The sequence below is a fragment of the Phodopus roborovskii genome, unplaced genomic scaffold (genome assembly GCF_943737965.1).
Source record: "Phodopus roborovskii unplaced genomic scaffold, PHOROB, whole genome shotgun sequence".
In the NCBI taxonomy this organism is placed as follows: domain Eukaryota; kingdom Metazoa; phylum Chordata; class Mammalia; order Rodentia; family Cricetidae; genus Phodopus; species Phodopus roborovskii.
The window spans coordinates 9,091,082-9,119,027 of NW_026126598.1; the positions used below are offsets into that span (position 1 = coordinate 9,091,082).

Consider the following 27,946-nt stretch of genomic DNA (forward strand, 5'->3'; position numbering starts at 1 on the left):
AACAGTGGTACTTCATCGGTCCTGCAGCTTGGGTGAGGGAGGACTGGAGTCCTACTCTCCACCTCCAGGGCCTTCACGCTTTCGTTTTGTCAAAGAAACAAAACCCTTGAGAGTTGTGTACTGTATGATGGAGAGAAAAAAAGTACCTAATGTTCCCCCTAAAAAAGACAGTATATTTTGTACTTTGTAAAGTGTTCATTAAATGAAGGGGAAAAAAGATAATGTTGGCTGACAGTTGTCTGATTTTATATTGAATTTATCCAGGATCATGTCTCATTCTTTCCCTCCTTACTGTATTGTTTGGAGAACATAGGTCATGGGCTGAGGAGGCAGGATAACCCACAGGTGTAAGGCCTTGAGTCTCAAAAACTGGCGGAAGTGGGGTTTGTGTCAGATACCTGATGCTGTGCAATAAATTGCCCCAAGCAGTGACTTAGAGTGATATATACCTGTATTAGTCAGGAGGACATCCATATGCATAAAATAAATAAAGCTAAAAGGAAGAATTGTGTGTCCTAGCTCAACGTTTCGGGGGTCCACTATGTAATCATGGACCTGAGTGAGGTAGAACACCATGACAACAGGAACTTGTAGATAAGGGATTGTTCACAGCATCCAAGAAGCAGAGATGGGAACACAGGAAAAGACCAGGGCAAGCTATAACATCTTCAGTGACCATCTTCCTTCAATAAAGTACCAACTCTTATCTTTTACCACCTCCCAATAATGCCAACAAATGGTGAATGCATCAAGCCATGGATCCATTAATTAGGTCAGAGTCTTCATGATCTAAATGTTTCTGGACATGTCATCATAGAAACAGATAGGAATGTTTGCGAACCTAGACAACTCTCAATCCAGTCAGCCCCCCAGTACCCACACAATGGCCCACAACTGTATTCCAGTTCCAGATCTGATGCCCTCTTCTGGCCTCTGTGAGTACTGCACACATGTGGTGCACATACATATATGGACAAAATACTAAAAACCTGCAAAAATAAATTTTTAAAAAAATTAAGGGGGGTCTGGGAAGATTGTTTAGAGGTTAAAGAGCCTTTGCTATTCTTGCAGATGAGACAGGTTCAGTTCCTAGCATTTAATAGCTCACAATTTTCTCTAGCTCTGGTTCCAGCAGATTTTATGCCACCACCTGGCTTCTTGGCCATTATACAAAGATGGTACACAGATATACATGCACGTAAAACACACATACACATAAAAATAAATTTTTAAGAGAACAAGAGGACACCTGGAAAGAGGCAGGTGACTGTACCTTTGCCTAGCGTTATCGTTCACGTGCTCACTAAAGCGAGAGGACAAGTCATATGTAAACCTTTCATGGGAACAGAATGAGCAGCCAAGATAATGGCTCAGCAGGTTTTCCAGGTGTCATGTGCTGGGCAGGGAGGGTAAGGACCAAAGAGACAAACACCAACAGCCACGTACAGATGGCAGCTGAGCAGAAGCCCTGGTGTCACCCAGAGGGGCAGAGGGGCAGAGGGGACAGACGCTGCATGGCGAGGCTGACCAACAGGTGAAGCGGTCTTTAGGGAAACTTAAGGGTCAGGACACCCCTCTTAGACACAGGTGACTATGGTCAGGGTGCTTTTTAGTTCGTTAGGACAGAGTCTCACGTATTCTAGGCTGACCTCAAACTCAATGTGTAGCCAAGGGTGACCCTGAGCTTCTGGTTCTCCTGCCTGCACGCCTGCCACTGCCAGTTACCAGAATGTGCCACCACATCCTGTTGGTGCAGTGCTGGGAATCAAACCCAGGACTTTGTGGACACTACAATCAAGGACCCTACCAGAGCCTAGCCCCCTTTGTTTTTCTAAGGACTTTTTACATTAAAGACATCTTTAATTGTGTGTGGTGATGGGAGCATGTATGTACACATGCATACAGATGCTTTGGGAAGCCAGGAAAGGATGTCAGATCCCCTGGAGCTAGAGTTACAGACATTTGTGAACTGCCTGATGTGGGAATTGAACTCAGGACCTCTGGAAGAGCAGTAACTGTTCTAAACAACTCCTTAGCTTCTCAACTTCTGTTGCAAGTTCACAGCAAATTTTCCCATCTCAAGCCTAATACTGGCCCTTAGAGGGAATCAGGGGCGGTGTGCGCCTGAGTGAGGGGCCCTGTAACAGCCATGACGGTCATTTCCTCCAACACCAGCCAACTGGTTCCCTTGACATTCTGCTTGTTAACCCTTCAACTTTAACCTGCAGCCTTCCACACATCCCATTCCCTTGTTAGGGTTTTAATCTGAAGTGTCTGCCTTGGGTTCCTGTGCTGAATGCGTGCTCCACAGCAGGTGGCACTGTTCTAGAAGACTGGAACCTTTTAAAAGACACAGGTCGCTGGGGGGTGGTCCTTCAAGGCAGCAGTCCAGTCCTGCTCCTTCCTGACCTGCCATGTGGGAGGCATCTATCACAAGCACCAACCCCCAGAAACTGCCTTCCCTGCCATGCTGGACTGGAACCCTCTGATCTGAGAGCCAAATTAATCCTCCTTTAAGTTGTTGCTGTCAGGTATTTGAAGCAAAACTTTGCTTTCCTCCACAGCCCACACAAACAGCTACCATATTCTATATTCTGTATAATGTCCATTTTCTTCCTCAAGGATAAGCTATGCAAGGCAGGGATTTCTCTACCTACATGACTCGGTGTGCCTCATTCCTGCACTTAAGGGGCCCACGGGTACCTGTGGAGTGAACTAGTAACAGGTGGGGTGTACAGGCAGCGTGGAAGATCGTAATTAGTGACTCAGGCACCAGCTTTCTTCCCAGCCCAAGAATCTGTTCAGAAAATACTTTCCAGTGGCTAGGGGGATGACTCAGTGGGTTAAGTGCTTGTCTGACAAGTTGACGACCAGAACCCATGTAAAAGGCAAGCATTGTGTCATATGCCTGTAATCCTGACACTGGGGAGATAGGAAACAGGAGGAACCCTGGAGCTCTCCAGCCAGCCAGATGCCTTCTTGGAAACTTGCAGGTTGGGAGAGATCCCGTGTCCGAACATAAGGTGGAGCTGGGTGTGATGGAGCACACCTTTAGTCCCAGGACTCTGGAGGCAAAGGCAAGCAGAACTCTGAGTTCAAGACCAGCCTGGTCTACAAAGTGATGTCCTCCATCTCAATAATAAGATGAATTGCACCTGAGGAATGATGACACTTGACACTGTCCTCTGTCCTCTACATGAATGCACACCCATGTGCACATGCACACATACAACTGCACACACACAAAACATCCCATCTGGGACTGCCTTCCAAAGTGTTTTCCACTGGCTTCTATTTGCTGTTTTTATGGTACAAAATGATCAAGTGAAACATTTACAAGACCTCCATTCTTAAAAAGAGCAGAAATAGACTTTATTCCAAAAGAATTTTTCAAACACTCTTCTGAAAGGAAAACACAAGCTTTCCTAACAAGTATTTTCCCAGTTTTTGAGGCTTCCTACTCCAAGGCTGGCCCTCCAGCCAAGATTCCACAGCCCTCAGCCCACAAGCATTTGGCCTATAGCTTCTTTCTTCGGGGGCTTCTGGACTGTTCAGAGCCAGGCACAGAGGAGGTTCCAAGGCTGGGATACTGTAGACCCATGGGGGGAGGCTGGCTCACACTGGCCGCCCCAGGAAGTCTCGAGCCAAGGCATTCTGGGCTCCCGGACTGTGTCCTGGGAACTTGTGGGGTGGCAGCTGGTCAGACAGGCCCTAGCTGAAGTCAGCTGGCTGTCTTGCTGGGCTGGGCCAGCAAGAGGCCCAAGTGTGTTGTGTTGTGACAGCAGACTACAAGTTCTCTGAGTGCCTTGTCATGTCTCCAATCTCTTATTATCAAATGTGCCCTGAATAATGAACTTCCCTTAGAAACAGGCAAGACACATCCCCAGATGCCACCATGTGTCACCTGGAAAGGGCATCAGCCTGGCCATCCTAGGACCTCACACCCTGGTAATCCTGAGGAGCACACCAAGCCAAGAGCAGCCATCCTGAACTGAGTTCACAGCCAGGAGCCTCAGCGGGGAAGGGTCTTTTCCACAGACTGCTATTATAATGTCCCCACTGAAGACACAGAGTAAACACCCTGCTCCAAGGGCCCTGGCCCTCTCCCAGTATCATCAGAAGCTCTGTGGTAGCCACTCTCTGCCTCCATCAAGCTGTTGCTGTCGGTATAGTTGGAGGCTGGGGCCAGCCTGGGATGGGCCTGTCAGGAAATTCAGATGAATGACTTGGCCAGAGTTACCATGTGATCCACACCACATGCCACATCCACAGGCTCACCGGGCATTGTCACCTGGAAAACAAGCCACAGAGCTCAGTGAGGGGAAGGGCAGGCAGGTTCTGGGGAGACAGGGACTTGTGTAACTCCGATTCTCTGTGTAGCTGAGGCTGACCGTGAATCTCTGATCCTCCTGCCTCTACTTCCCTAGTGCTGGGTCTACACATATGCAGTACCACACCTGCTTTAAGTGGTAGTGGGGACAGAACCTAGAGCAAGCACTCTACCTACTGAGCCTCACCCTCAGCCCCACCTTTGGTAGGTTCTTTGCCTTCTGTGAGTGTGGCTCTATCCCCTGCAGACAGGCTGCCCACACATATCCACAGCTCAGTGTCAGGAAAAGGCCACTCTACCTCTCTGTCCATCAATGGCATCAGCTCTAGTAGCCACCCTAGAGAGGTGGCCCTGGGGAAGAACACAGATGCTCCTGGTGCCACTGTCTGTGATAATGGCTTTCAGATTCCCTGCCTAAAGGCTTAGTGTTCAGTGACCTCCCTGGGGGGGGGGGGTCACTAAGTACTTCCCAAGCGTGCAGGAAAGGCTTCTGCCTGGCGGGTCTAGTGTGGGAACAGGGCCATGCTGGCCCAGTGACTTCCGTCACTTTACCTGTTGACCTCACTTGCAGTCACAGGCTGGATCCCATGTGTCCCTAACATGGCCACCTGAGAGGCAGAGTTTCTGCTATATCTCAAAAGGCATTAGGGCCTCATCACAGACCTAGCCAAGCTGCCTGTCTAGGCCAATCTTTCTCCCAGGAAGACCCAGCCCTCATTGCAGCAGGAGGCTGGCCTCCTTCCCCACCTCAGCACTGGAATCTGTTCACCTCCAGAGAACACTCACTGTTTTAGAGCCTTCCCTGCCATGGACACCCGTGTGTGTGTGTGTGTGTGTGTGTGTGTGTGTGTGTGTGTGTGTGTGTGATGTCGTGTGTGTGGTATGTATGAGTATATTGTGTAGTATATCTCTGCCTATGTGGTATACATGGAGGGTATACCTGTGTGTGATGTGTGTATATGTGAGATGTGTGTGGAAAATGTACAGTGTGTATGTCAAATGTGTGTGTGGAATGTGATGTGGTATGTGTGTACTATGTGCAGTGCAGTGTGTGTAGAATGAGGTGTGTAGCAAGCGTGCATGGAATGTGGTATGTGTATGTGGAATGCAGTGTGTGTGTGTGTGTGTGTGTGGTGTGTGTGTGTGTGTGTGTGTGTGTGTGTGTGTGTGTGTAAACCAGTGGCTGACCTCAGGTGCCTTCCTCTAGCACTCCCTACCTTATTATCTGAGACAAGGTCTTTCAGACAAGGTCTGAAATCATAGAGATTATGATTTCAGATACACTGGCCAGACAACAAGCATCCAAGATCTGGCTCTTCCACTGTTAGGGGACTGAGGTACAGACTATACCGTGGAGCAGAGCTTTTTCGTGGGTGCTGGGGATCCAAACGCAAACCTTCATACTTACACAGCAAGCACTTTACCCACTGAGCCATCTCCCCAGGCCCCTTCTGTTTGTTTTAGAGATAGGATGTCACTATGTAACCTTGGCTGGCCTGGAACTCACTGTGCAAGCCAGACTGGCCTTGAACTTATAAAGACTACCTGCCTCTGCTTACTGGACTTAACGGTGCCACTACACTGAATTGCTCCAGTTTTTCAGACAGGGTCTCATTACATAGCCTAGGCTGGCCCAGAACTTGCAGTATTCTCCTGCCTCAGCTTCCTGAAAGCTAATTTCTTTTTCTTTAATCACTGTTACTATTATCATAGTAATGTATTACTACTATGATACATACATTGTAATAAGCAATGCTATACTGTAAAAGGGCATTCCGTGGAAAACGAGCATGGCTGGGAACGTAGCTCGATGTGTAGAGAGCACTTGCCTTGCAAGCATGAGGCCCAGGGGTCTATCTCCAGCACCCTATAAATCAGGTACGGTGGTTCACACCTCTCATCCTAGTGCTTGGCAGGTAAAAGCAAAAGGATTAGAAGCTCCTCACTACACAATGAGTTTGAGGCTAGCCTGGGCTACATGAGTCCCTGTCAAAATAAATAAATTCCCAGGCGTTAAGTACCTCCTAATAACTCCATCTCCCTATGCCCTGCTCCCAACTGAGAACTACTTAAATCAATGCAGAAGGGCACATGCCAGCCTTGTGGCCTGCATACCCTCACCCAGATGTGGATGCGGGATCAGCTAGCCAGATCCCTATTCAACCGTCCTTCCCTGCTGGCAGCTGCAGAGAAGCTAGGACTGCCTGGGCAATTTCCTGAGTTGAGGACAGAAACGAATGCCTGCAACAGGTGGCCCAGCCTGAAAGCACCAAAGTGGCAGGTGCTGACTGTGGAACCTCAACTCCATTAGGGGCTGCTGACGACAGCAAGTGAAGGCAGGAACCACGCCATGCTGTTTCACCGCCTCCCCAAACAAAACACCTTGGAAAAAGCTGCCACACAGACCACTGAGCAAACAGAAATGGGCCCCTGGTGACAGAGGCAGCCTAGAGCTGCAGAAGCTGCCCCAGAAAAGCAGTGACAGGCTGCCCTATGATGACCTAGCCAGGTGGGTTCTTAGCAACCTCCCAGGCCCCTTGAGATCATCTATTTACCTTCCCTGGGAAAGTGCCTTGCCATGATCATCTACAGCCAGCCCACTGCACTTAAGCGCCTCTGTGCTGTTCCCCAGATGTTCTGGCCATTAGAGCCCAAAGCACAGGAAGCTGTTTGGTCTCTGCTTGCTGGCCAGGACCTGTGGGTCTCATGTAGCACAGCTGGCCTCAAACTCATGTATCTGAGGATGACCTTGAACTTCTGATTCTCCTGCCTCTGCCTCTTGTGTCCAAGTTCTGGGGTTACAGGCGTGCTCTACCACTCCAAGTCTGTGGGGTGCTAGGAATTGAACCCATGGTTGCTTTCATGCTGAGCAGTCTTCTGTTTGTATGTTTCTTAGAGACAGAGAGATGAGAGAGAGGAGGGATATCTCTCTATGTAGCCCAGGCTGGCCTGATTCTTCTGCCCCAGACTTCCAAGAGGCTAGGATGGCAGGCACGCACCATCACACAGATCCATCAAATGAACAGACCTGAATCTGGCTTCACCTATGACTGCTACGTGTGACCTCATGGGATCCGCCTCAGGTCTCACAGTTCACTCTGCAAGAAGGGCTGTGCTATGGGAGCCCCACAGTACCCTATGGCTATGGTTTGGATCTCAAGTGTGCCCTAAAGGGTCTGTATTGAAAGCTTGATCCCCAGCTCGGTGCTCCTGGAAATGGCAGAACTCTATAGGGGCAGGGCCTACTGAAGGTAAATTAGGGATTGGGGATGCCTTAGACTTCCCATTGCTGTGACGAAACACCACAACCTTAAGCAACTTGGGAGGAAAGGGTCCATTTGGCTATGCCTCCATGTCTCAGTCCATCACTGAGGGAAATCAGGGCAGGGGCCTGGAAGCAGTACCTGAGGCAGAAGCTGTGGAGGATGCTGCCTACTGTCTTGCTCAACCTGCTTTCTTATGCACCCAGGACCACCAGCCCAGATGTGGCATTACCTACAGTGACTAATTTAAACAATGCCCTATACTATCTTATGGAGGCATTTTCTCAGTTGAGTTTCTTTCCTCTCAGATGACTCTAGCTGTGTCAAGTTGACAAAAATAAATAAACAAGCAAACCCTAGCCAGCATAGGGAGCATGCCTTTGAAAGTAATGAAAGGACCCCAACTAATGATAGGACCTCAACCCCTTTCCACCCCTTTGATCCCAACCTCCACGAAGCAAGCAGCTTTACGTCACATGCCCCCTGCTATGTTGTACTGCCCTACCAAAGGCTCAAAGCAAAGGGGTCAGCGGACCCCAGCTAAAGCTTCTAAAACCAGGGACCAAATGAAACATCGCCTCTGTTAAGTTGATGAGCCCAGGTACTTTGTGACAAGAATGAAAAACTAATAAGCCTGTCAAGCCCTCTCTTTCATCTCATCGAAAGGTGACAAAGGACAATGTAGTTGCCTGGCATGCCAGGCATGTAGTTGCCTGGAACCCTTGGGGCCCACCAAATGTCCAAGATGCAGTAGTCACTAGGGCAGACAGGCTCACCCCTTCAACAGGGCAGCGCAGCGCAGGAAGTCCGCAGCCAGCAGGATGCCATTCCTCTAGCTGAATGAGTCAGAGCAAGAGGTGCATGCTGAGAATGGAAGCATGGTTCCAGCAGCCTAAACATGGAATCTTAGCCTGAGGCTATGCTTTGCCAAGTCCCCTCAGCAGATAACCAGCTGTGACAGTTAATTTTGATTGTCAACATAGCAGGCTCTGGAAACACCTAGGAGACACAGCTCTGGCCATGTCTGTAAGGGAGTCCCTAGGTTGGTTTACCCCCACCATTCCCACTGAATGTGGGCGGCATCATCCCATGGCTTGGGGTCCTGGACTGAATCAGTGGGAGAGAGTGAAGATGGTGGTGGTGGCGGCGGCGGCGGCGGCGGCGGCAGCGCACACCTTTGATCCAGAACTTGGGAGGCAGAGGCACGTGGAACTCGGTGAGTTTGAGGCCAGCCTGGTCTACAGGGTGAGGTCCAGGACAGCCCGGACTCGAAAAGAAAGGGGAAGTGAGTTGAGCACCAGCGTCCATCTCTCTCTGCTTCCTGACTGTGGCTGTCACGTGACCAGACACCTCGTGCTCCTGCTGTCATGGCTTCTCCACCATAAGGGACTGCGCCCTCCAAGTGTGAGCCAACAGAAACCCTTCTTCCCTGAGGCTGCTTTTGTCAAAGCAGCACTCACGGGTAGGTGACAGGCCTGTGGAGCACTTGTTACTCTAAGACCCAACTGTTTCCACTATTTCCAAGGCCACACTCAAAAGAAAAGAGGGCAAGCAGGAGAGAAGGGGGCGGGGATGCGGGCTCTCCAGACCAAACCAGCAGTAGTCTGCAGAGGAGTCTGCATGCACATGTGGGCTCCTATACACGTTTGCTTGAAAGATTGGGTTTTGATAATGTTCCTAAATTACGAAAGGTATTTCTTTCGTATTGTTCTTTGTTTTTTTGGACTGGGACTCACGAAACTCAGGCTGGCCTCAAACTGGCCATGTAGCTAAGGATGGCCTTGAACTTCTGATTCTTCTACCTCTACAAGTGTAGTGCTGGGATTAAGGGTGTGGGCCACCCCACTAAGTTTACGTGAAGCTGGGGATGGAACTCATGGATTCATGTGTGCTGTGCTAATTAATACTCTACCAACGGAGCCCCATCTCTGGCCCACCTGGTAGCGTCTCACAGGGACTGGAGCACTGAGTAGGTGCAGCGAACTGACTGCATGGAGCAGAAAGGCTGAAGGCATGCACACTTGGAGGCTGCTGCTACATCCACCCCCTGCCCATCACCTCCATGTAAGCCTCCATGGAATCTATCCAAGACAGTGGCACACGGTAGGTCCCAGACTCTGTCCTGCATTTGGTTTTACTTCCCCTGGCACACCCTCCTACAACCCACCCCTGCATGGTCTTACCCTCCACAACCCACCCCTGCATGGTCTTACCCTCCATGGGAAGTACTGGTCTTCGAGGCGTCCGATTCCCAAGCACCCTCGGATATTCTTGCCCCACACAAACAATTCACCCTTGTCTGAAATGGAAGGAAGACAGGGACTTGGTTTGAGCTACACAAGGAACAGGCCATCAAGAGGAAGACCTTCCAAGAGCCAAGGATGTCAGGCAGTGGTGGTGCAGCCTTTAATCCCAGCAATTGGGAGGCAGAGGCAGGTGAATCTATGTGAGTTTGAAACCAGCCTGGTCTAGAAGAGCTAGTTCTAAGACAGGCTCCAGAACAAAACTCAGCCTCTGAACTGAATTCTCAGAGAAAAGCCCCTTAGCAATTGTTCCATCCCCAAATCAGGTCCTAGGCCAGGCCTTCTGACAGCCAGCCTAGGGAAGACAAGTCTTTGTGTGGAACAGAGCCCAGGGCTCCGTGCACAGCCCTCTCTGCTCACTTTGATGGCCTGCTACCACCCACAGCTCCATCTGACCCAGCTCTGCCCTTTCTGACTGACAGTGAGGCAAGATGGCCAGTTCTGTTTGGGTTTCAGCATGTGGGTTTTCTGTGAGGACACAGAGAGCAACTGGGTTCCGAACTAAGACGGGTCTATGTCTATGCACTGGACACTGGGGACAGGCCAGCAACTGAACAAATATGTTTCCTGTCCTCCCTCATAAACTAACTTCACCTGGTAGAAGAGCCAAAAACGAACAAACCAATAAAGGCAACGATTACACCTTGGAGAAAGTGCTTTACTGCTGAGCCACACTCCTCACTGGCAAAGTCTAGGCAACTAGTCTAGTGAACCATGTCACCAGACCCTCTCACTGGGGGATTCTAGGCAGAGATCTGCCACTGATCCACACACACCCCAGCCCCTCATTAGGAGATTCTAGGCAGGAGAGATCTACTGCTGAATCATACCTCAAGTCAAAACAGACTTTTTTTAGTTTTAGAGAGCAGCTCACTATAGAGTCACAAATGGAACTTGAGAGAGTGAAAGGAGCCATGCTGTTTTGAGTTAGGCATGGAAGTCAGTTACATGGCAGACTAAAAGAACCAGAAAAAGTAAAATTAAGACTCTGGTGAGAAGAAAAAAAAGGAAAATTAAGCTTTTCTCTGAAGACTTTTGACTGGCAAGGAAGCAGCAGATTCCCTGGGAATCACTAGTGGCATGTTCACGGAAACTGCTGTCCAGGACTGCAGAGCAGCTGCCTGAACTGAGGCGTGGTGGTGGAACATGATGAAAAAGGCCACGGTCCAGACACCTGTGGAACAACTTGGCATTTCATGGCTCTACAACCTGTCCAGTGAGCCTCCAGCCAGCCGCCTCCGTGGTCATCCCTCCCCAGCATCTTGGAGGGTCTGAGCTTCACTACTAGCAAGGTAGGCCACTTGCCACCCTGTACACTCATCTCCCCATCACTCACCCACACATGGCCCAAACCTCTCCTCGTTCTCACTGGCTTTCTACCAAACCCGTCTCCCTACACACCCTGCAACAGGTGCCCCCTAAGAGATCACACTACAGCGTAAGCCTGGCCACAAAACGAAGAACCCAAACCAAAATGTCAGCATAAAAAGAAGGTATGTGACATATGACACATACCCTCTGCTTATTCCATGAAGACATCAATCTACTGGATGGACAGATGGAAAGAAGGACTGATGGAGGAAGAGAGAAAAGAAGAGAGGATGGATGAATAGAAGGATGGACAGAAGTAGACAGATACAGACAGATGGTAGAATGGAGGGAAGGACAGACAGAAAGATGGGTGAAAAAAAATGGATGGCTATAAATGGATATAGGTTGGAGACAGAAGCTGAGCACTGTCCCAGTTTGAAAAGGAACAGATTTTGGCCTGGCTGCCCAGCAGAGTAACTTACTGGTGAGTGCAGCAAAATGGCTAAGCCCACATCGGATCTGGGAAACCTGGACATGGGGGTTGAACTCCGTCAAGCCAAAGAGCGTAGGTGGAATCATTTCTGGAAGAGCCGTTTCCAAGAGGTTTGGTCCTTTCCCAAGAATTCCATAGCCCCAGACGAAGATCTGTCCTTCTTCTGTGTTATAACAAAAACAGTGGTTGTGAGTCAAGCCAAGCAGAGCCCTCCCTGGCTACGAAAACTACAGGGGCTGGGGTGGGGCTCAGTTGGTAGAGTGCATGCTTAGCAAGCATGAAGGCCTGGGTTTCATCCCTAGACCACAGGAAACGGGCATGGTGGAGCATGCCTGTAATCTCCCAACTCAGGAGGTGGAGGCAGGAGGACCACCTTGGGATTTATGAGACACTCTGTGCTAGCAGGCTGAAAATGATTCTCTCCCCTGACTAAATACTTGCCAATGGAGTCTTGCTAGGGAGGAAGCCAGTCTCAGAACAGGAAGAACCCACTTCTTGAGGGTAATGGGGGAGGGTGACTGGCACACAAAACGTTGTGGACACTTTCCCCACCAACAGCTCCAAATTTCACACTGAGCAGAGCGCCACACAGACACAGGCCATTTTAACCAAATTCTTAAAACTTTTAGAAATGAGCCAGGTGGTGGGGCACACCTTTAATCCCAGCACTCAGGAGGCAGAGGCAGGTGGATCTCCGAGGGCAAGGCCAGCCTGGTCTACAAAGTGAGTTCTAGGACAGCCAGACCTTGTCTCAAGAAAAAAGAAAGAAAAAAAAAAAAAAAAAAAAAAAAACACACACACACACACACACACAAAACACAAAAACAAAACTCTAAGAAATACTTTTTAACTTGCTTTTGGGGGAGTAGAAGTTTGGGGGTTTGCTATGGGGTGGTTTGCTTTTGTTTTTTAGATTTGTTTTATGTGTATGAGTCTTTTGCCCAAATGCATATCTGTGTACAACATGGGTGCCTGATGGCTGAGGAAGTCAGAACAGGGTATCACATTCCCTGGACTAGAGTTAGGGGTGGCTGAGAACTGCCATGTGAATGCCAAGAATTGAAGCTGGGTCTTCTACAAAATGAAGTGTTCTCCAGCTCCAGGTGTTTTAAGACATAGTCTTACTACATAGTCTAGGCTGGCCTGGAATTTATAATCCTCTACTTCGGCCTCCTGAGTGTTGGGAACCAAAGACAAGCATCTCAATGTCCAGTTTTCTTTTCTTCCCTTCCCCTTTCTACTTCTTTCCTTCCTTCTCATCACACCCCCCCCCCTTCCTTCTTTCTTTTTGATACAGTGCTCAGGACAGTATCTGGCTCTTCAAGCATAAACACTTTACCACTGAACTACTACTCTGCAGCCCTAGCTGTAACAAGTACAATACTTCTGTTAGGGGTGGAGCACGGAGACAGAGCAGCTTTGTCCTGCATAAGCCCCTAGGCATGTGGCTCAGTGGCGGAGCACCTGCCTAGAATGTCCCTAGTATGCACAGGGACTTGTGTCTGGTCCCCAGCTCCAAGATCCAGAGGTTTGCTATAAAATGACAAAGCTCTGTGGCTGTCTATATATAGAGATCATGAGCTACTAACCTGCTAGGAATCTCACCCCTACACCTTAATCACTGAATGCCTTCAACTAGATGCTCCCATGGCCACACCCCCCTCTACAGTGTAGGAATATGGAGCACAGGAACTGTCCTCTTCCCTATCTGATCTGCCCAATGCTTCTCAAAGAGCTGCCAAGAGCTGGCTCTCACCATTCAATACAGCACAGCCAGTGCCACCACAGGCCACCTGCTTCACCTTGCCTACTTCGGAGAAAGGCAGGCACCGAGGGACGTTAACCTGCACCAAAGAAAAGGGTGGGAGCAATTAGGAAACAAAGGAGCCAGAAGCAGGAAGAATCCTTGGCTAGTGTGCCAGCTCACTATTAACTCCACAAAGGCTCCAGTATCTCACTCACTAAGCTTCCTAACCAAGGGCTCAGGGCACAGGAGGGAGCCAGAGGGGCCCAGTGCCCACTCTTCTGGGAGGCAGATGTCAATCAAACTCAGCACCCAGTTACATTTGTGTTAGACCAAAGTGTGGAGGGGATTTCCCTTAAAAGGCTGACCTGACATGGGGGAGGGGGAGGTGTCACTTTTCCTGAGCTCTAAAGGGTATGAAGGGGCAGCTGGGCCAGGAGAAAAGGGAGCATCCTCCAGTGGAAGAGATGTACCAGGGGAACGGGACAAACACAGCTCACTTTAAGACATCAGGACTGGCCAGATGTGAGGCAGGTGGATCTCTGTGAGCTTGAGACTAGCCTGGTCTACATAGAGAGTCCCAGACCAGCAGAGTTATGAATTAAAACCTTGTCCAAGAAAAAAAAAGGGGGGGGAGAAAATGCTGTAAGCATGATGGCACACGCCTTTAAGCCCTACACTCAGGATGCAGAGGCAGGCAGATTTCTGTGAGTTCAAGGCCAACCTTGTCTACATAACAAGTTCCAAACCTATTAAGGATACATAAGATACATAGTGAGACCCTGTCTCAAAAATAAAAATTAAAGAGAGAGAGATTACAAAGGTTTTTAGGAATGCCTGCTGCTCTTTCAGAGTATCCAAGTTCAGTTTCCAGCACTCACTTCTGATAGCTCACAACTACCTGTAACTCCAGCTCCAGGGGATCAACACTCTCTACCGGCCTCTGAGAGCACCCACATACACACACATAAATTCAATCTTAAAAAAGAAAAAAAGACAATGAGTAGGGAAGTCAGGTCATATGGTCCTCGTCATGTTTGAATTGGAAATTCAACAGGCTTATGTGTTATACTGGGGGTGTTTGTTTGTTTGTTTGTTGTTTGGATTTTTCAAGACAGGGTTTCTCTGTGGCTTTGGAGGCTGTCCTGGACCAGACTGGTCTCGAAGTTGTTTGGGTTTCTTGTTTGTTTTGAAACTGGGTCTCTCTATATAGCTCTGGCTGTCCTGGAACTTGCTCTGTAGACCAGGCTAACCTCGAACTCACAGAGATCCTCCTGACTCTGCCTCCCAAGTGTTGAGTTTAAAGGTGTGCGCCACCACATCCCTGGCACAGCTCCAGTTTTGAAACTTACTCCCAGCTCCTGATGTGATGGAACAGTCCAAGAACAGAGCTGTGTGAGAATTCTGAGTGCTTGTGAGAAAACCCGAAGGAAACAAGAGTCTTGTAACATGTTTCTTCAAAACACATTCTTGGAATGTGTCTTTGTGCTCCTCCCAAATACAGCAGACAGGAGTGAGTTTACTTCAGCTGTTTTTTTTTATATGCCTCTATGGAAAAACATGTTTTTGCCACGTACAGCTTATCCTTGTGATTGGACACAGGTGACTCCTCCTAACCCTTGGAGTATAAAAACTGTCCGATGCTCTGAATAAAGCTGGCAATGTGTGAGACTTCAGTCTGTCCCATTTTTAGGCTCCATTCTCCCAGGTCATGCTGCCAACTAGAGCAGTAAATAATGGCGCTGCTTTGAAGGCTGGGAACTTCTAGGAGGTGGAACCTTGATGACAGGAGGTCAGTAGGGGCTTGCCCTTGAAGCCTGACCCCTGACTATACCCCTGGGTGTGGTGGCTCATACCTGTAATCCACTACTCTGCAGCTGAGTCAGAAGGATTACCTTGACTTCTCACCCAGCCCAAGCTACAGTGTGAGACCATGTCTCACAAAAAAAAAAAAAAAAAAAAAAAAAAAAAAGTAAAAACTAAGAGATAGCTCAGCACATAAGCCCATTTGCTGCCAAGCTTAGCTACCAGAGCTCAATCCTTGGAACCAACATGGTATAAGGAGAGAACTAACTCCTACAAATTGTCCTCTGACCACATATACACCATGGCACACACAGACACACATGCTCTAAACAAGCAACTGTAAAAATGTTAAAACAAGCTAGGTGTGATGGTACACACCTTTGATCCCAAATTCAAAGGGCTGAAGTAAGCAGATTCTATTACCTCAAGGCCAGCCTGGTCTACATAGCAAGTTCCAGAACAGCCAGGGCTACAAACACAGACATTCTGTTTCAAAACAACAACAAAAATAAAAAAATCAAAATTGTACTGGTCACTTCCACAGTGGCTCCCAGGGATGGGTGATCCTGGGCTTGGGCTAACCCAGGTGGCTTGCTTCTACTGAGAAAAATTCCAGAAGTGAGGAACTTCAAATGATCCAACACAGAATTCAGCCTGGACGGCCTTCTTGTCTGCTGATGTAATGGGGCCAGCAGCCACACTGTCAGCAACCCCTCCCCTCCAGAGTGGAGTGGTCCACACAGCAAGGAATCAATCAACCTCTGGCCAGCAGGTGGCAATCGGGCAACCCCCAGAGAGGCACCAGGACCTTGGTGCAGCAGAGAGCCAGCATCCTGACTACCCCCAGGAGAGTAAGGCTGGAGGCAGCCCTTTTCCAGTGAAAGCCCTCAGCGACTGCAACTTTACCCACCCTGATGTAAGAAATGTATGTTAAGTGTTGGGAATGCAGCTGCGACAGCACCTGTCTAGTGCACTCAAGGTCCTGGGTGCCATTCCCAGTACCACAAAGATAAAAACAGGCCAGGGAAGAGAAACATTCAGAATGAGACATGTGACAGTATTAGCCATTAGCAGGGTGAGCTTTGGGAGATGATAAAGGTGCTCTGGGAGTTTGATAGTAATAAAAACCTTTTGGGAGAGGGGTGCTGGCTTTTTGTTTAAATTTTTGTTTTTTGTTGTTTGCACAGTTTTGTTTTCAATTGTATGTGCATTGGTGTTTTACCTTCACATATATCTGTGTGAGGGTGTCAGATCTCATGAAACTGGAATTACAGACAGTTGTGAGCTGCCATGGAGGAGCTGGGAATTGAACCCAGATCTTCTGGAAGAGCAGCCAGTGCTCTTAACCATGGAGCTATCTATCTCTCTAGTCACATATTTGTATGTTTTTTGAAACAGGGTTTCTCTGTGCAGCCCTGGGACCCATTCACCTCTGTCTCCTGAGTGCTGAGATTAAAGAAGTGCACCACAACTTCCAGCTTTTAATTTTTATTAATTTGTGTATCTATTTATTATTGTATGTGTATGCACACATGACACAGATCACAATGTGAGAGTCAAATCTCTGCTTTTAGTGGAGATCAAACTCAGACTTGGTGGCAAGTCAACAGCCTGAAACCTTTGTGAATGAATCAAACCCTGCTAAATTGAATCAATAAAAATATTATGTTTAAAAAAAACTAAATTGCATATACTTCATACTGATAAATAACAATTTATAAATTATAATTTCACTATTAAGAACTGGCCATTAGCAAGTCAGGCAGAGTGGTACACACTTAAATCCCAGCAATTGGGAGACAAAAGGAAATGGATCTCTGAGTTTAGCTAGCCTGGTCTACAGTGAGAATTCCAGAACAGCTAGGGCTACACAGAGAAACCCTGTCTCAAAAAAAAAAAAATTAAAAATTAAAAAAAGAATTAAATACCAAGAGCTAGCTGGCCATAAGCAAGTAACATCAGTGGTGAACAGAAAGGCATTAGTTATGAACCGGGAGACAGCTCAATCTGGAAAGTGCTTGCTATGTAAGTGAGGCCCTGAGTTCTAACCTATCCCCAGAACCCACACACAGACACAAAAATGGGCGTGAGGGTGCGCTCTTGTAATCCAAGCAGAGGAGGTAGCCACAGGTCAGTCCCTGAACCCAGCCCACCTAGCCCAATGAGCCCCAGGTCTCATGAGGTATGACAACTGAGGCCTACACACGCACGCACGCACGCAGGCACGCACAGGCACGCATTCAAAACAGTCCTCAACAAAACGTTAAAGCCAGTCAAGCATGGCAGCGCACACTTGTAACCCCAGCACTGTGGAGACTGACCATGAGCCAAAGGCCAGCTTCAGTTACAGCTTTTATATTTAGGGTCTGCATGCTCCAGAGCCTATATTTTCTTTTAACTTGTTGAGACAGGATCTGTGTAGCCCAGACTGGCCTCAAATTTACTATGTAGCCAAGATGCCTTGAACTCTTCTTGAACTCCTGATCCTCCTGCCTCTACCCCTTGGGTGCTGGGATTACAGGTGTGCATCTCCACACCTAAATTGTTCTGTTTTCACTATGCAGCTCAAGCTAACCTCCAACTTGTCACCAAGGCAGAGGCACTCTGTGACATTGTGGGCACATGCATACATTGGCTTGTATCCCTGTTAGAAACAGGTGGCAGAAACTAGGTGGTGGTGGCGCATGCCTTTAATCCCAAGACTCGGGAGGGAGAGGCAGGTGGATCTGAGAGTTGGAGCCCAGCCTGGTTTACAAAGTGAGTTCCAGGACAGCCAAGGCTACATAGTGAAACCCTGTCTCAAAAACAGAAAACAGAAAGAAAGAAAGGAATAGGAGGAGAGGTAAACTTAATGCCCCATCTTAGCTGGATGTGGCGGTACTTGCCAGAGATGGCAGCAATCAGGGGGCGGAGGGAATAGCAGTGCTACAAGTTGAGGCCAGCCACATCTGTAATAAAACCCTGTGTCAACACACACACATGCTTGCTGGGGAGAAGGCTCAGTGGTTACAGTGCTTGCCTGCAGGCCTGAGAACTGGAGTCTGGATCCCCAGTAGGCCGCCTGTGACTCCAGCCTTTGAAGGCCAACATAGGGGATAACGGAGCAAGCTGACCAACAGACTAATTATACTGACAGCTCTGGGTTTGATTACAAGAGTCCCTGCCTCAATCAATATGACGGAAGAATAATCAAGGAGGGCTCCCAACATCAACCACGGGCCTCCACATGCACATGCGCGCGCGCGCGCGCACACACACACACACACACACACACACACACACACACACACACACACACACACACGGAAGGCACACAAAAATTAAACAACACTGTCTTAAGCCAGGGCCAGCTAGTCACAGTGGCTTCACACTTTCACACCCACTCTTCTTTTTTGGACCCTAAGGAGACACCAGAGCAGAGGCAGTGTGACACCAGTGCTACACACCTGAGTGGAGTCTGTGACCGAGGCCAGCTGCAGGTACTCAGAATTTCCCCAGCCAAAGACACCTCCATCGGAGGACACAGCCAAGCAGCAATCACCGTAGGTGGCAACCTGGACAACCGTCACCCCAGCAAGGTCTCCGCCCAGCTTGGTTGGTGTGCTGGTGATGTTGTAGTGACCCAGGCCTAGCACAGTAGGAAACGTGCATTAGCTCACAGACATAGGAGACTCAGGACAGGCACTTTGCCCCAAAGAAGACAAACAACAAATCTGTCCCTGGGCTGTTTTAAACACACTAGGAATGTTTAGGTCTAAATCAAGTTGAAACACTGAGGACAGAAGGATCATGAGTTCCAGGACAACCCAGGCTACATTGTGAGTTCAAAGCCAGCCTGGTCTATACTTTAGTTCCAGGACCGCCTTAGAAACAGACCCTCGACAGATGTGGCGGTACACACCTTTATTCCCAGCACTCAGGAGGCAGAGGCAGGAGGACTCTGTGAATTCAAAGCCAGCCTGATCTACATAGCCAGTTCCAGGACAGTCAAGACTAAATAGAAAGACCCTATGTCAAAAAAGGAAGGAAGGAGAGAGAGAGAGCAAACCCTTAAACAAAGCCCCCAAAAGTCAAGTTGGGAAATTTTGGAAGATAAACTAGCACTATATGATAAAGCTTTAAGAGTTTGCATAAATTATCATCAGTTACTGTCTTTCTTCTATGAGCTGTACTGGGGACTATAGTGCTAAGGATAGAGCTATCAGTGAGCTATATTCCAGCCCTAGAAGAAGCCATTTCTAACACTCTCTGGGCTTGCTAGGAGGTACTGAAGCCTGGCACAACGGCATGCGCCTCTAGGCTCATATATATGTAGGCCCAACAGACTAAGGGAAGAGGCCACTCAGGCCAGGAGTTAGAGGCCACCCAGACAGCACAAGACCTTATTGGGCAGCCAGCCAAAGTATAGCACTGAACCATAGGCTCCTGGGTAAACCGAGATCTCAGAGAAGCAGAAGCCCTGGCACCAGGCCAGGGCCAATGAAATGCCTTCTAGAAGAATGATCACTAATGCAGGTCCTGAAGGTTCCCACAAATTAAACTCAATAAAACAAGAGTTCATAGTCAAGTCACTAAGTCCCTGAGGGGATCAAGAACTACTAGCCAGAGTCAGCAGAGGCAACAGACAAGCCTATTCCTCCAGACTCCAATTGCGGGGATGAATGAGGCCCAGGGCTCTGCTGCTGACAACAATGCAGAGGAACCTCTGACACCTTCTTGGTTTGTTTCTATGGAAACCAGCAGCAAAAGAAACAGGAAAGGATACAAAGGATGGCAGTCCCCAGAAGACCCAAATCCAGACCATGAACTCTACAGATCACAATGGCTGCAGAGGCCAACAACATCTTTTGCCTCCCCAAGGAGGCAATAAGCACCTACCTGTCTGTCCATCGGCACCCCATCCACAAGAATAGACTTCCCCTTTGTTTGTGAGGAACAGGCTGTGATCCTGACCACAGACAACCTGGCAGACACAGAGACACAGGGCTGTTAGAGCCTAAGCAGCCAGGCCTATACACAAGGGGACACTGGATCAGGCGGACTTGCCCTAGATCCCTTCACAGCTTACTCTCTCCATCAGCTCTTCACCCCAGATAGAGCTCCCTCCCCACCTCTCCTCTGTAACCTCAGACTCTCCATTACCTTCCCTGTTGGAATCGGCTGTCTCTCCCCACTTCACACTTCTCTGGAAGGCACTGCACTGCCCCCACCCCCAGGCTTTCCTGTGGTCTGGCACCACATGACTGCCTGTCTGCAGGACAATAAGATACCATATTTCTTTTCCTAACTCACAGGACAGCTGTTCCATCAGGAGTCTATGCTAAGGCAACAGTCACGATGCCCTAGCACAAATGGAACCACCAAAGTTTAGTGACTTACCCAACATCACTCAGCAAGTAAGTGGAGGAGCAGGAACTTGAACTTACATTCATGGGACTATGAAGCCAGTTCAAGAACTCCGCTCTACTGCAACCTGACTACTAAACCTGCTACTTCCCCTTCACTTCTATCCTGCTACATTCTAGCCTCAGTTCTGGCCTGTGGTAAGTTCTACTAATCTCTTCATCCAGTGTGATGGCTAGTTTCAGGTCAACTTGACACAAGCTGGGGTCATCAGAGAAGAGGAAGCCTCAGTAGAGAAAATGCCATGCTTCCAACGTAAGATTGGGCTTAGCTTGGAGTGCTGGTGTACATCTTTAGTGCCAACACTCAGGAGGCAGAGGGAGGCAGATCTCTTGAGTTTGAAGCCAGCCTGGTCTACACAGCTAGTTCCAGGACAGCCAGGGCTACACAGAGAAACCCCGTCTCAAATATATAAATAAGTAAATAAGATTGTGCGGTAAGCAAGCCTGTGGGCATCCCTGGGCTGGTGGTCCTGGGTTCTATAAGAAACAGGTTGAGCAAGCCATGGGGAGCAAGCCAGTAAGCAGTATCCCTCATGGCCTCTGCATCAGCTCCTGCCTCCAGGTTCCTGCACTGTTTGAGTTCCTGTCCTGACGCCCTTCAGTGATGAACAGTGATATAGAAGCATAAGCCAAATAAACCCTTTCCTTCCCAACTTGCTTATGGTCATAGTGCTTCAATAATACCCCTAAGACATTCAGAGAAGTCCAATGACAAATGTAACATCACCCTGTGCACCTTGCAACCTTTCAAAAGCACCCCAAAAGTCCTCAGGCCAAGCCTCTTACCTGGACTACCTGTCCATCAAAGTCCTGCATCCTGTGCACTGTGTGACTCTCACTGCAGCCAGGAACACATTAGGGAGAAGCAACAGAGGCAGTCATGAGCACCGTGCAGGCTGGGCCCCACCCAGCACCCTACCTCCTGTCATCCCTACCTGCACAGCCATGTCCTCACATACACAAACATTGCAATAGCTCTCAAGGTCAAATGTGGTTGTCTTGTCTGTCAGCTTTCAATTATGTGTGTGGGTATGTGCACAAGTGCACTGGTGGCCTTGGAGGCCACAGACGTTGTATCTCCTGAAGCTAGAGTTACACGGTGCTGGAGACAGAACTCCAGTCCTCTGCAAGAGCAATAACCGCTCTTAACTGCTGAACATCTATCTAGCCTGTATGTTTGTTTGCTTCTTTATGGTACTGGGGATGGAACCCAGCTCTCATACAAGCACTCTACTGCCTAGGCACACTCCAGCCCCTGACTGGGGAGCTTTGGGCGACTGCTCTACTGCTCAACCACGCCTGGTTCTCACTGCAAGAGAAAAGTAAAGTATTCAACCAAGGAGCTGCAGTCCCAGCCCGTGGTTGTTTTGTTCCAGGCCAACCAAAGATGCACAGTGAAACCTGTCTCTAGAACATGAAAGAGTTAAGGAGCCTAGCAAGATGGCTCAGTAGGTAAAGGCACTTGCCACCAAACCTAACCACCTGAGGTCTATCCTTAGAAGCCACATGGTAGAAGGTGAGAACTGATCCCTGAAAATTATCCTCTGACCTCCATACATGATGAGGACATGTACATGTACACACACACATACTAAACATTTAAAAAATATTAACAGCTTTACACATCGCGACCAATGCTCTTCTACCCTCCCCTCTCACCCTACAAATGGTGGCGCCTCTGCTGAGATGAGGGTCTCTCCTGAGCATCAGGGCCACGCCCTCCACTCAGGTGTACATCCAGGGTAATTAGAAGCTCAGGTCCCCACACTGTGGGGAAAGCAGCTGATGGGACTCACCTGTACACTTCGTCCTCCACCACCTTCCGTCCGCACTGCCCGTGGGCATTGTTCCCCATGCTGAAGACTGAAGCATAGCCCTGCCATCAGGTCAGCTCTATGGGTCCCAGGGCCCCACCACATCAGGACTAGAGGAGCTAACATCGGTGCTGCTGGCCTGCACACCCTCACTAACCCTACACCTCCCTCTCCCATGCTCCAGCCTCTGCAGCAGCCCATGAGTTCGGCAGGGTCTGGGCACGCTTCTCTTCTAGACCAGCTTCCGCCTCCAGGGACCAAAGATCACAATCAACTGCTATGACCCCAGAACTGCAATGGGGGGAGGGCACAACAAGACACCATTGATAGATGCACCTTCAGCCCACCTGAGCATTTGAGGCTAATAATGCCTCCATAGTGACCACTGTTAACATGCTCATAACCTAATACACAACATACACACACAATTAAAAAAAAAAAAAAAAAAAAAAAATATATATATATATATATATATATATATATATATATTTGGTTTTTGAGACAGGGTTTCTCTGCATTGCTTTGGAGCCTGTCCTGGAACTAGCTCTGTAGACCAGGCTGGCCTCGAACTCACAGATAACCACCTGCCTCTGCCTCCCAAGTGCTGGGATTATAGGCTGCATCACCATCTACACCTGTGTTAAAAATAAGATCTTTAAAAAGAAAAAAAAGGGCGGGGCAGGGACCTGAGCTCCCAGTACCAACACTGGCACACACAACCACACAGCTCCAAAGGATCTGATATGGTTTTCTGGCCTCTGCAGGGACCACACATATGTAGCATACACTCAAATATACACACAAATAAAAATTAAAAATAAATCTTAGAAAAAAATCAGGAGCTGAGGCAGAGCTCAGTAATAGAGTCAATAACTGCTCTCGAGCACAGCCGGGAAGAACAGGAGATAACAAGTCCACCCAATGCCACCCTACCAAGTCCCCCATGAGTCTGCCTGGGAACACCTTGTCACACCGAGCAGGAGATGGCCAACAGCAAGGCTGGTTTCACAGTGCCATTACCTCCTCTTCAGCCCTCAACAGGACTACTCACCACCTTCTCTGTCTGTCAGGATAAGGGAATGTGCTCGACCGCAGGACACCTGCAACACCTTCGTCTCCTGAGGTCTGTCGAGGGGCAGCAGGACAGGCGAGGGCTCCAAGACGTACTCATAGCCCCTAGCTGAGTGGAAGCGCCAGTCACAATGCAGTCACTGATTTGGTCACATCAGCTCTTACAGAAACCTGACTGTCCAACCTCACTGCTTTACACAGGAAAGATCTCAGCAATAACTCAGCATGCACACTATGGACAAGGCTAGCCTGAGAAGCCTGCCCTCCCATACTGCCTTCCAGCCACAGGCAGGTCCTGAGCACTGTGTTTGTCTCCTGAAAGAAATCTCCAGGACCGCAGTGGAAGCTCTGTGTTTCCCTAGAATACACAGAGTGGTGAGTTCAAAACCAACCTGGGCTACATGAAAACCTGTCTTAAAAAAAAGAAAAGACATCTTGAACTCAGGAGGCTGAGGCAGGATAGCCACAGATGGAGACCTAGTTCCAGTAAAACCTGAATAAATAAATCAGTCTCATGGGCCAATAATCTAGCTTCGCAAGGCCCTGGGTTTGATCATCAGCAACACACACACACACACACACACACACACACACACACACACACACACAGTCAAACTAAAGCTGTGAGAGGGGAGAAGTAGTCTAAAAGGACTATGGAATGAATAAAAGAAAAAAAATTTTTTTCCCCAATAAAGTATCACAGCTAGGCATAGTGACACACATCTGTAATTCCAGCACTCAGGAAACAAAGACCATGCCAGAAAAATGGCACAGCTGGTAAAGGTGCTGGCCACTGAGCCTGGTAACCCAAGTTCACACGGTAGAGAATCAATCCCCACAAGCTGTCCTCTGACCTCTCGGGGCACGCGCGTGTGGGATTTCAGGTGTGCACCACCACACCTTGTACCAGGCTCTTTCTTTTGGACCACCATCAAGTTCCCAAATCATGACACGGAAACTGCCAGTTAGTCATAAATGCTTGGCCTGCCTTCCTTCTTTCCTTTCTGTGGATCCTACTTTCACTGCTTCTCGGGTCTGGCTGGCTAGCAGCTGCCTGGCTTCTTGCCCCAAACATGCCCCTCACTCTCTCCTCTCTCCCTCTTTTTTCTCTTCTCCTCCTATTTTCTATGCCCACCAGCCCCACCTATCCTTTCTCGGCCTAACTATTGACCGATTAGCTCTTTATTAGACCAATCAGGTGTCTTAGGCAGGCAAGGTAAAACAAATGCAACACATCTTATAATTAAACAAATGTAACACATCATTACATCAATAAACAAATGTAACACTTGCCCAGTTAAAATCATATTCTACAACAACACTGGCTTCAGCCCTTGAGGTGTAGAGGGGGTTGTTGTTGTTTTGGGTTTTTTTGTTTGTTTTTGTTTTATTTGTTTTACAAGACAGAGTTTCTCTGTTTCTCTGTCTAGCATTGGAGCCTGTCCTGGAACTCACTCTATAGACCAGGCTGGCCTTGAACTCACAGAGATCCACCTGTTCTCTGCCTCCCAAGTACTGGAATTAAAGGTGCCACCCCTGCCCAGCCAGCCCTTGAGTTTTGATATGTAGCCCAGGCCGGCCTCAAACTCAGGCTCCTCCTCCCTCAGCCTCTCCCTTGCTGGGATTAGAGGTATATGCCAACACAGCCTTCTTTATTTGCTGTTGTAGTTTATGGTAAGGATACCTGCTTACTTTTATCCTTCCGGCTCCTGTGGAATCCAAGCTGAGAGTCTTTGTTGAGTCCCATACCCCAGACTTTCGTGACATCCTTGGTTTTAGAGGACAGCAGTGTGAATCCATAGCCACACGCAGCAGAGGAAATCTGAAAAAGAGTTCCCACAATGCACCATGGACTGATTTGTGACGTCAGCTCCCTCAGCAAGAAGTGACAAGCCATTTCCATACACATGAACTTCCCACAGTGAGTGGGCTTCAGCCGTCACCTGCTATGCTAGGCCGTTCTCTTTTTATCTTCTTCTGTACACACACTGCTAATGTGTCAAGTTCACGGTAGCTACAGCAACGCCTCTGTGTGGCCATGGTGGGATGCACTGGGCATTTTCATCTCACCCACCAGAGCACAGTCCAGCATGGCAGTGGACAGAAGGTCTTAGTGTCAATCTTAGCCCCACCCCTTACCAGCTGTGTGCCTTGAGATGGATTATTTATCCTCTCTAGATAGTTCTCTCTAAAAGAGGAAAACGAGGCCCAAGCAGATGACTCAGGAGGTAAAGGTAACTTGCCACTGAAACTTGATGATCTGAGTTCAATCCCCAGGGCCACATGGTGAAAGGAGAGAACCGACTCCTCCAAGCTGTCCTCTGACCTTATATGTGTGCTGACACACAAGCATGTGCATACACATGTATACACACAAAAATAAATAAATAAACAAATGTTCAAAAACTTTTAAAGAAAATGAGAGGCTGAAGAGGTGGCTCCATAGGTAAGAATGCTTGCTCTGCGAACATGAGGACCTGAGTTCGGATCCCCAGCACCCATGTGAAGGTCTGGCATGGCTGCATGTGGTATCTGTAACCTCAGTTATGGGTCAGAGACAGGAGAATCCCTGGAGTTCCCTGGCCAGTCAACCCAGCAAGATCAAGGGCTTCAGTTTCAGTGAGAGACCTTGTCTCAAAAAGAATGCAGAGAGCTGTAGTGGAAGGCAGTCTGGCCTCTGCATGTGCACGAAAGGGCACACAAAACGAGAGGACAAAAGCACTCCTCTCGTTGGGTTTGCCGGGAAGAAATGAGTTCTTACAGCCAAAGCTTCTACAGGAAACAGCACCTGACTTAGACAATGATGTGCAGAGTCTCACTCCAGAGGGCTGCCCATGCTACATTGCTACCATGGCCACACAGAGGTGTTGCTACAGCTACCATGAACTTGACACATTAGCAGCGCCCACGTCTTAATTCAGTCTTTCACCTAAACCATCACCAGTCCTCACTTTCATTGACTGGGGGAACTCAACTTGGGATGGGAACCTCACTTCTGGTAGGATCATTCATTCTAGTTGGGACCAGAAGTAACCCAAACCCAAACCCAGGGTTCATTCTAAAAATCAATCATTTCCACACCACTCAGAGCAACTACACTCCCAGCTAACAGGGGTTGCCCTCAATTTTACACTTGCTGTCCCATGTCCTCTCTATCACACATTGTAGACTCCTCAGCCTAGTGTCACCCACTATCTCCCAGCTGTTGAGTTTATCAGAGACCTACTGCTTCCCTCAGAGAAGCCTCTGAACCTCACTGAGTCCAAAACAAAAATGCCACTCCTCATAATTCCCCTGCCTCTGCCTCCTAACTGCTGCCATTGCACATGTGTGGACAGGAACATTCTGTTTTAATTCTAGCTAAGTATTTTTTTTTTTTTTTGATTAGTAGTTTTACTTATGTGTCTGTGTCTATGTGAGCATATCCACACGTGGTGAGACTTCCAGGGTGCTGAGCAAATGATCCATGAAGGGCAGAACACCTGGCGTGACTGAAAACCTACGCAATCAGGCAAGAAAAATAAATAAACAAACCGCACACAGAAAACGCTAAGGCAGGAAAATCGATAGAGGCAAGCCCGGCAGTCAAAGGCAGAGGCCTGAGATAAACAATCTTCTTGGCAGCCACCCCGAATGCCTTCTTCGACAAATCCCAGGAACTAGGAGGTCATGCTCCCGGATGTCCGGGCACGGAAAGAACAAATACCCTAAGGGCGGCCGCGAGGGTGCCGGTGCCCTCACCTTATGGTCCAGCTCCAGGCGGTAGGGTACCGGCTGGATTCTGCGTCGGGGCCGCAGGCCGGCGCGGGGTTCGGGCCCCGAGGCCGGCACCACGAAGCTGGGCACTCCGAGCGCCCCCGAGAAGCTGAAGCCCCATACGAAGACGCGATCGGCGCGGGCCGCGCGCTCGCCCACGTACTGGAACACGGGAGCGTCCGCCTCGGCCTCGGCCGCCTCTCGCCGGCTCCGTGAGCGCCCGGCCGGTCTCCAGTGCTCGCGGACCGGTGCGGGCCACCTCAGCCGCCGCCCCAGCAGAGTCCCGGCCGCCGCCAGCATCATCCACTTCATGCCTTAGCCGCTTATGGGCGCCGCCATCTTGCATCACCCTTGACCCCCTCGCCTGGCGGAAGTAGATGCGGCCATGTTTACTACTGGCTGAAGGAGAAGCGCTTAGGGGAATGCAGCCATATTTACTATTGGCAGATGGTACCGACTTTGAGGGAGGTGTCCAACCAGGGCTACTCCTAGATGAAAGCAAAGCCTGTGGGAAATCTATGGCAATTACGTCATTATCCCAGTGTTATCTGAAGATGCTCCCAGTGTTATCTGAAGATGCCTGTGAAGTGCTGCCCTATGCATCTTCCTGCTCCTTTTTCAAATTCCCGTATTATGTGTTGGTTTAGGTA

At 48.9% G+C, this 27,946-nt stretch overlaps 1 protein-coding gene across 1 annotated transcript; it reads right to left on the bottom strand.

Annotated features, from left to right (window-relative positions):
• Nucleotides 1-3,347: 3,347 nt before the first annotated feature.
• On the bottom strand, nt 3,348-27,659 carry Rcc1l (RCC1 like). Its single transcript, XM_051204869.1, has 11 exons — nt 27,282-27,659; nt 25,233-25,362; nt 23,521-23,649; nt 22,452-22,518; nt 21,442-21,493; nt 20,129-20,213; nt 18,697-18,878; nt 13,457-13,544; nt 11,690-11,863; nt 9,807-9,892; nt 3,348-4,291 (listed from the first exon to the last, which is right to left on the bottom strand). The coding sequence occupies exons 1-11, from the start codon at nt 27,606-27,608 to the stop codon at nt 4,214-4,216; spliced, it is 1,398 nt and encodes a 465-aa protein (XP_051060826.1). The 5' UTR covers nt 27,609-27,659; the 3' UTR covers nt 3,348-4,213.
• Nucleotides 27,660-27,946: the final 287 nt, after the last annotated feature.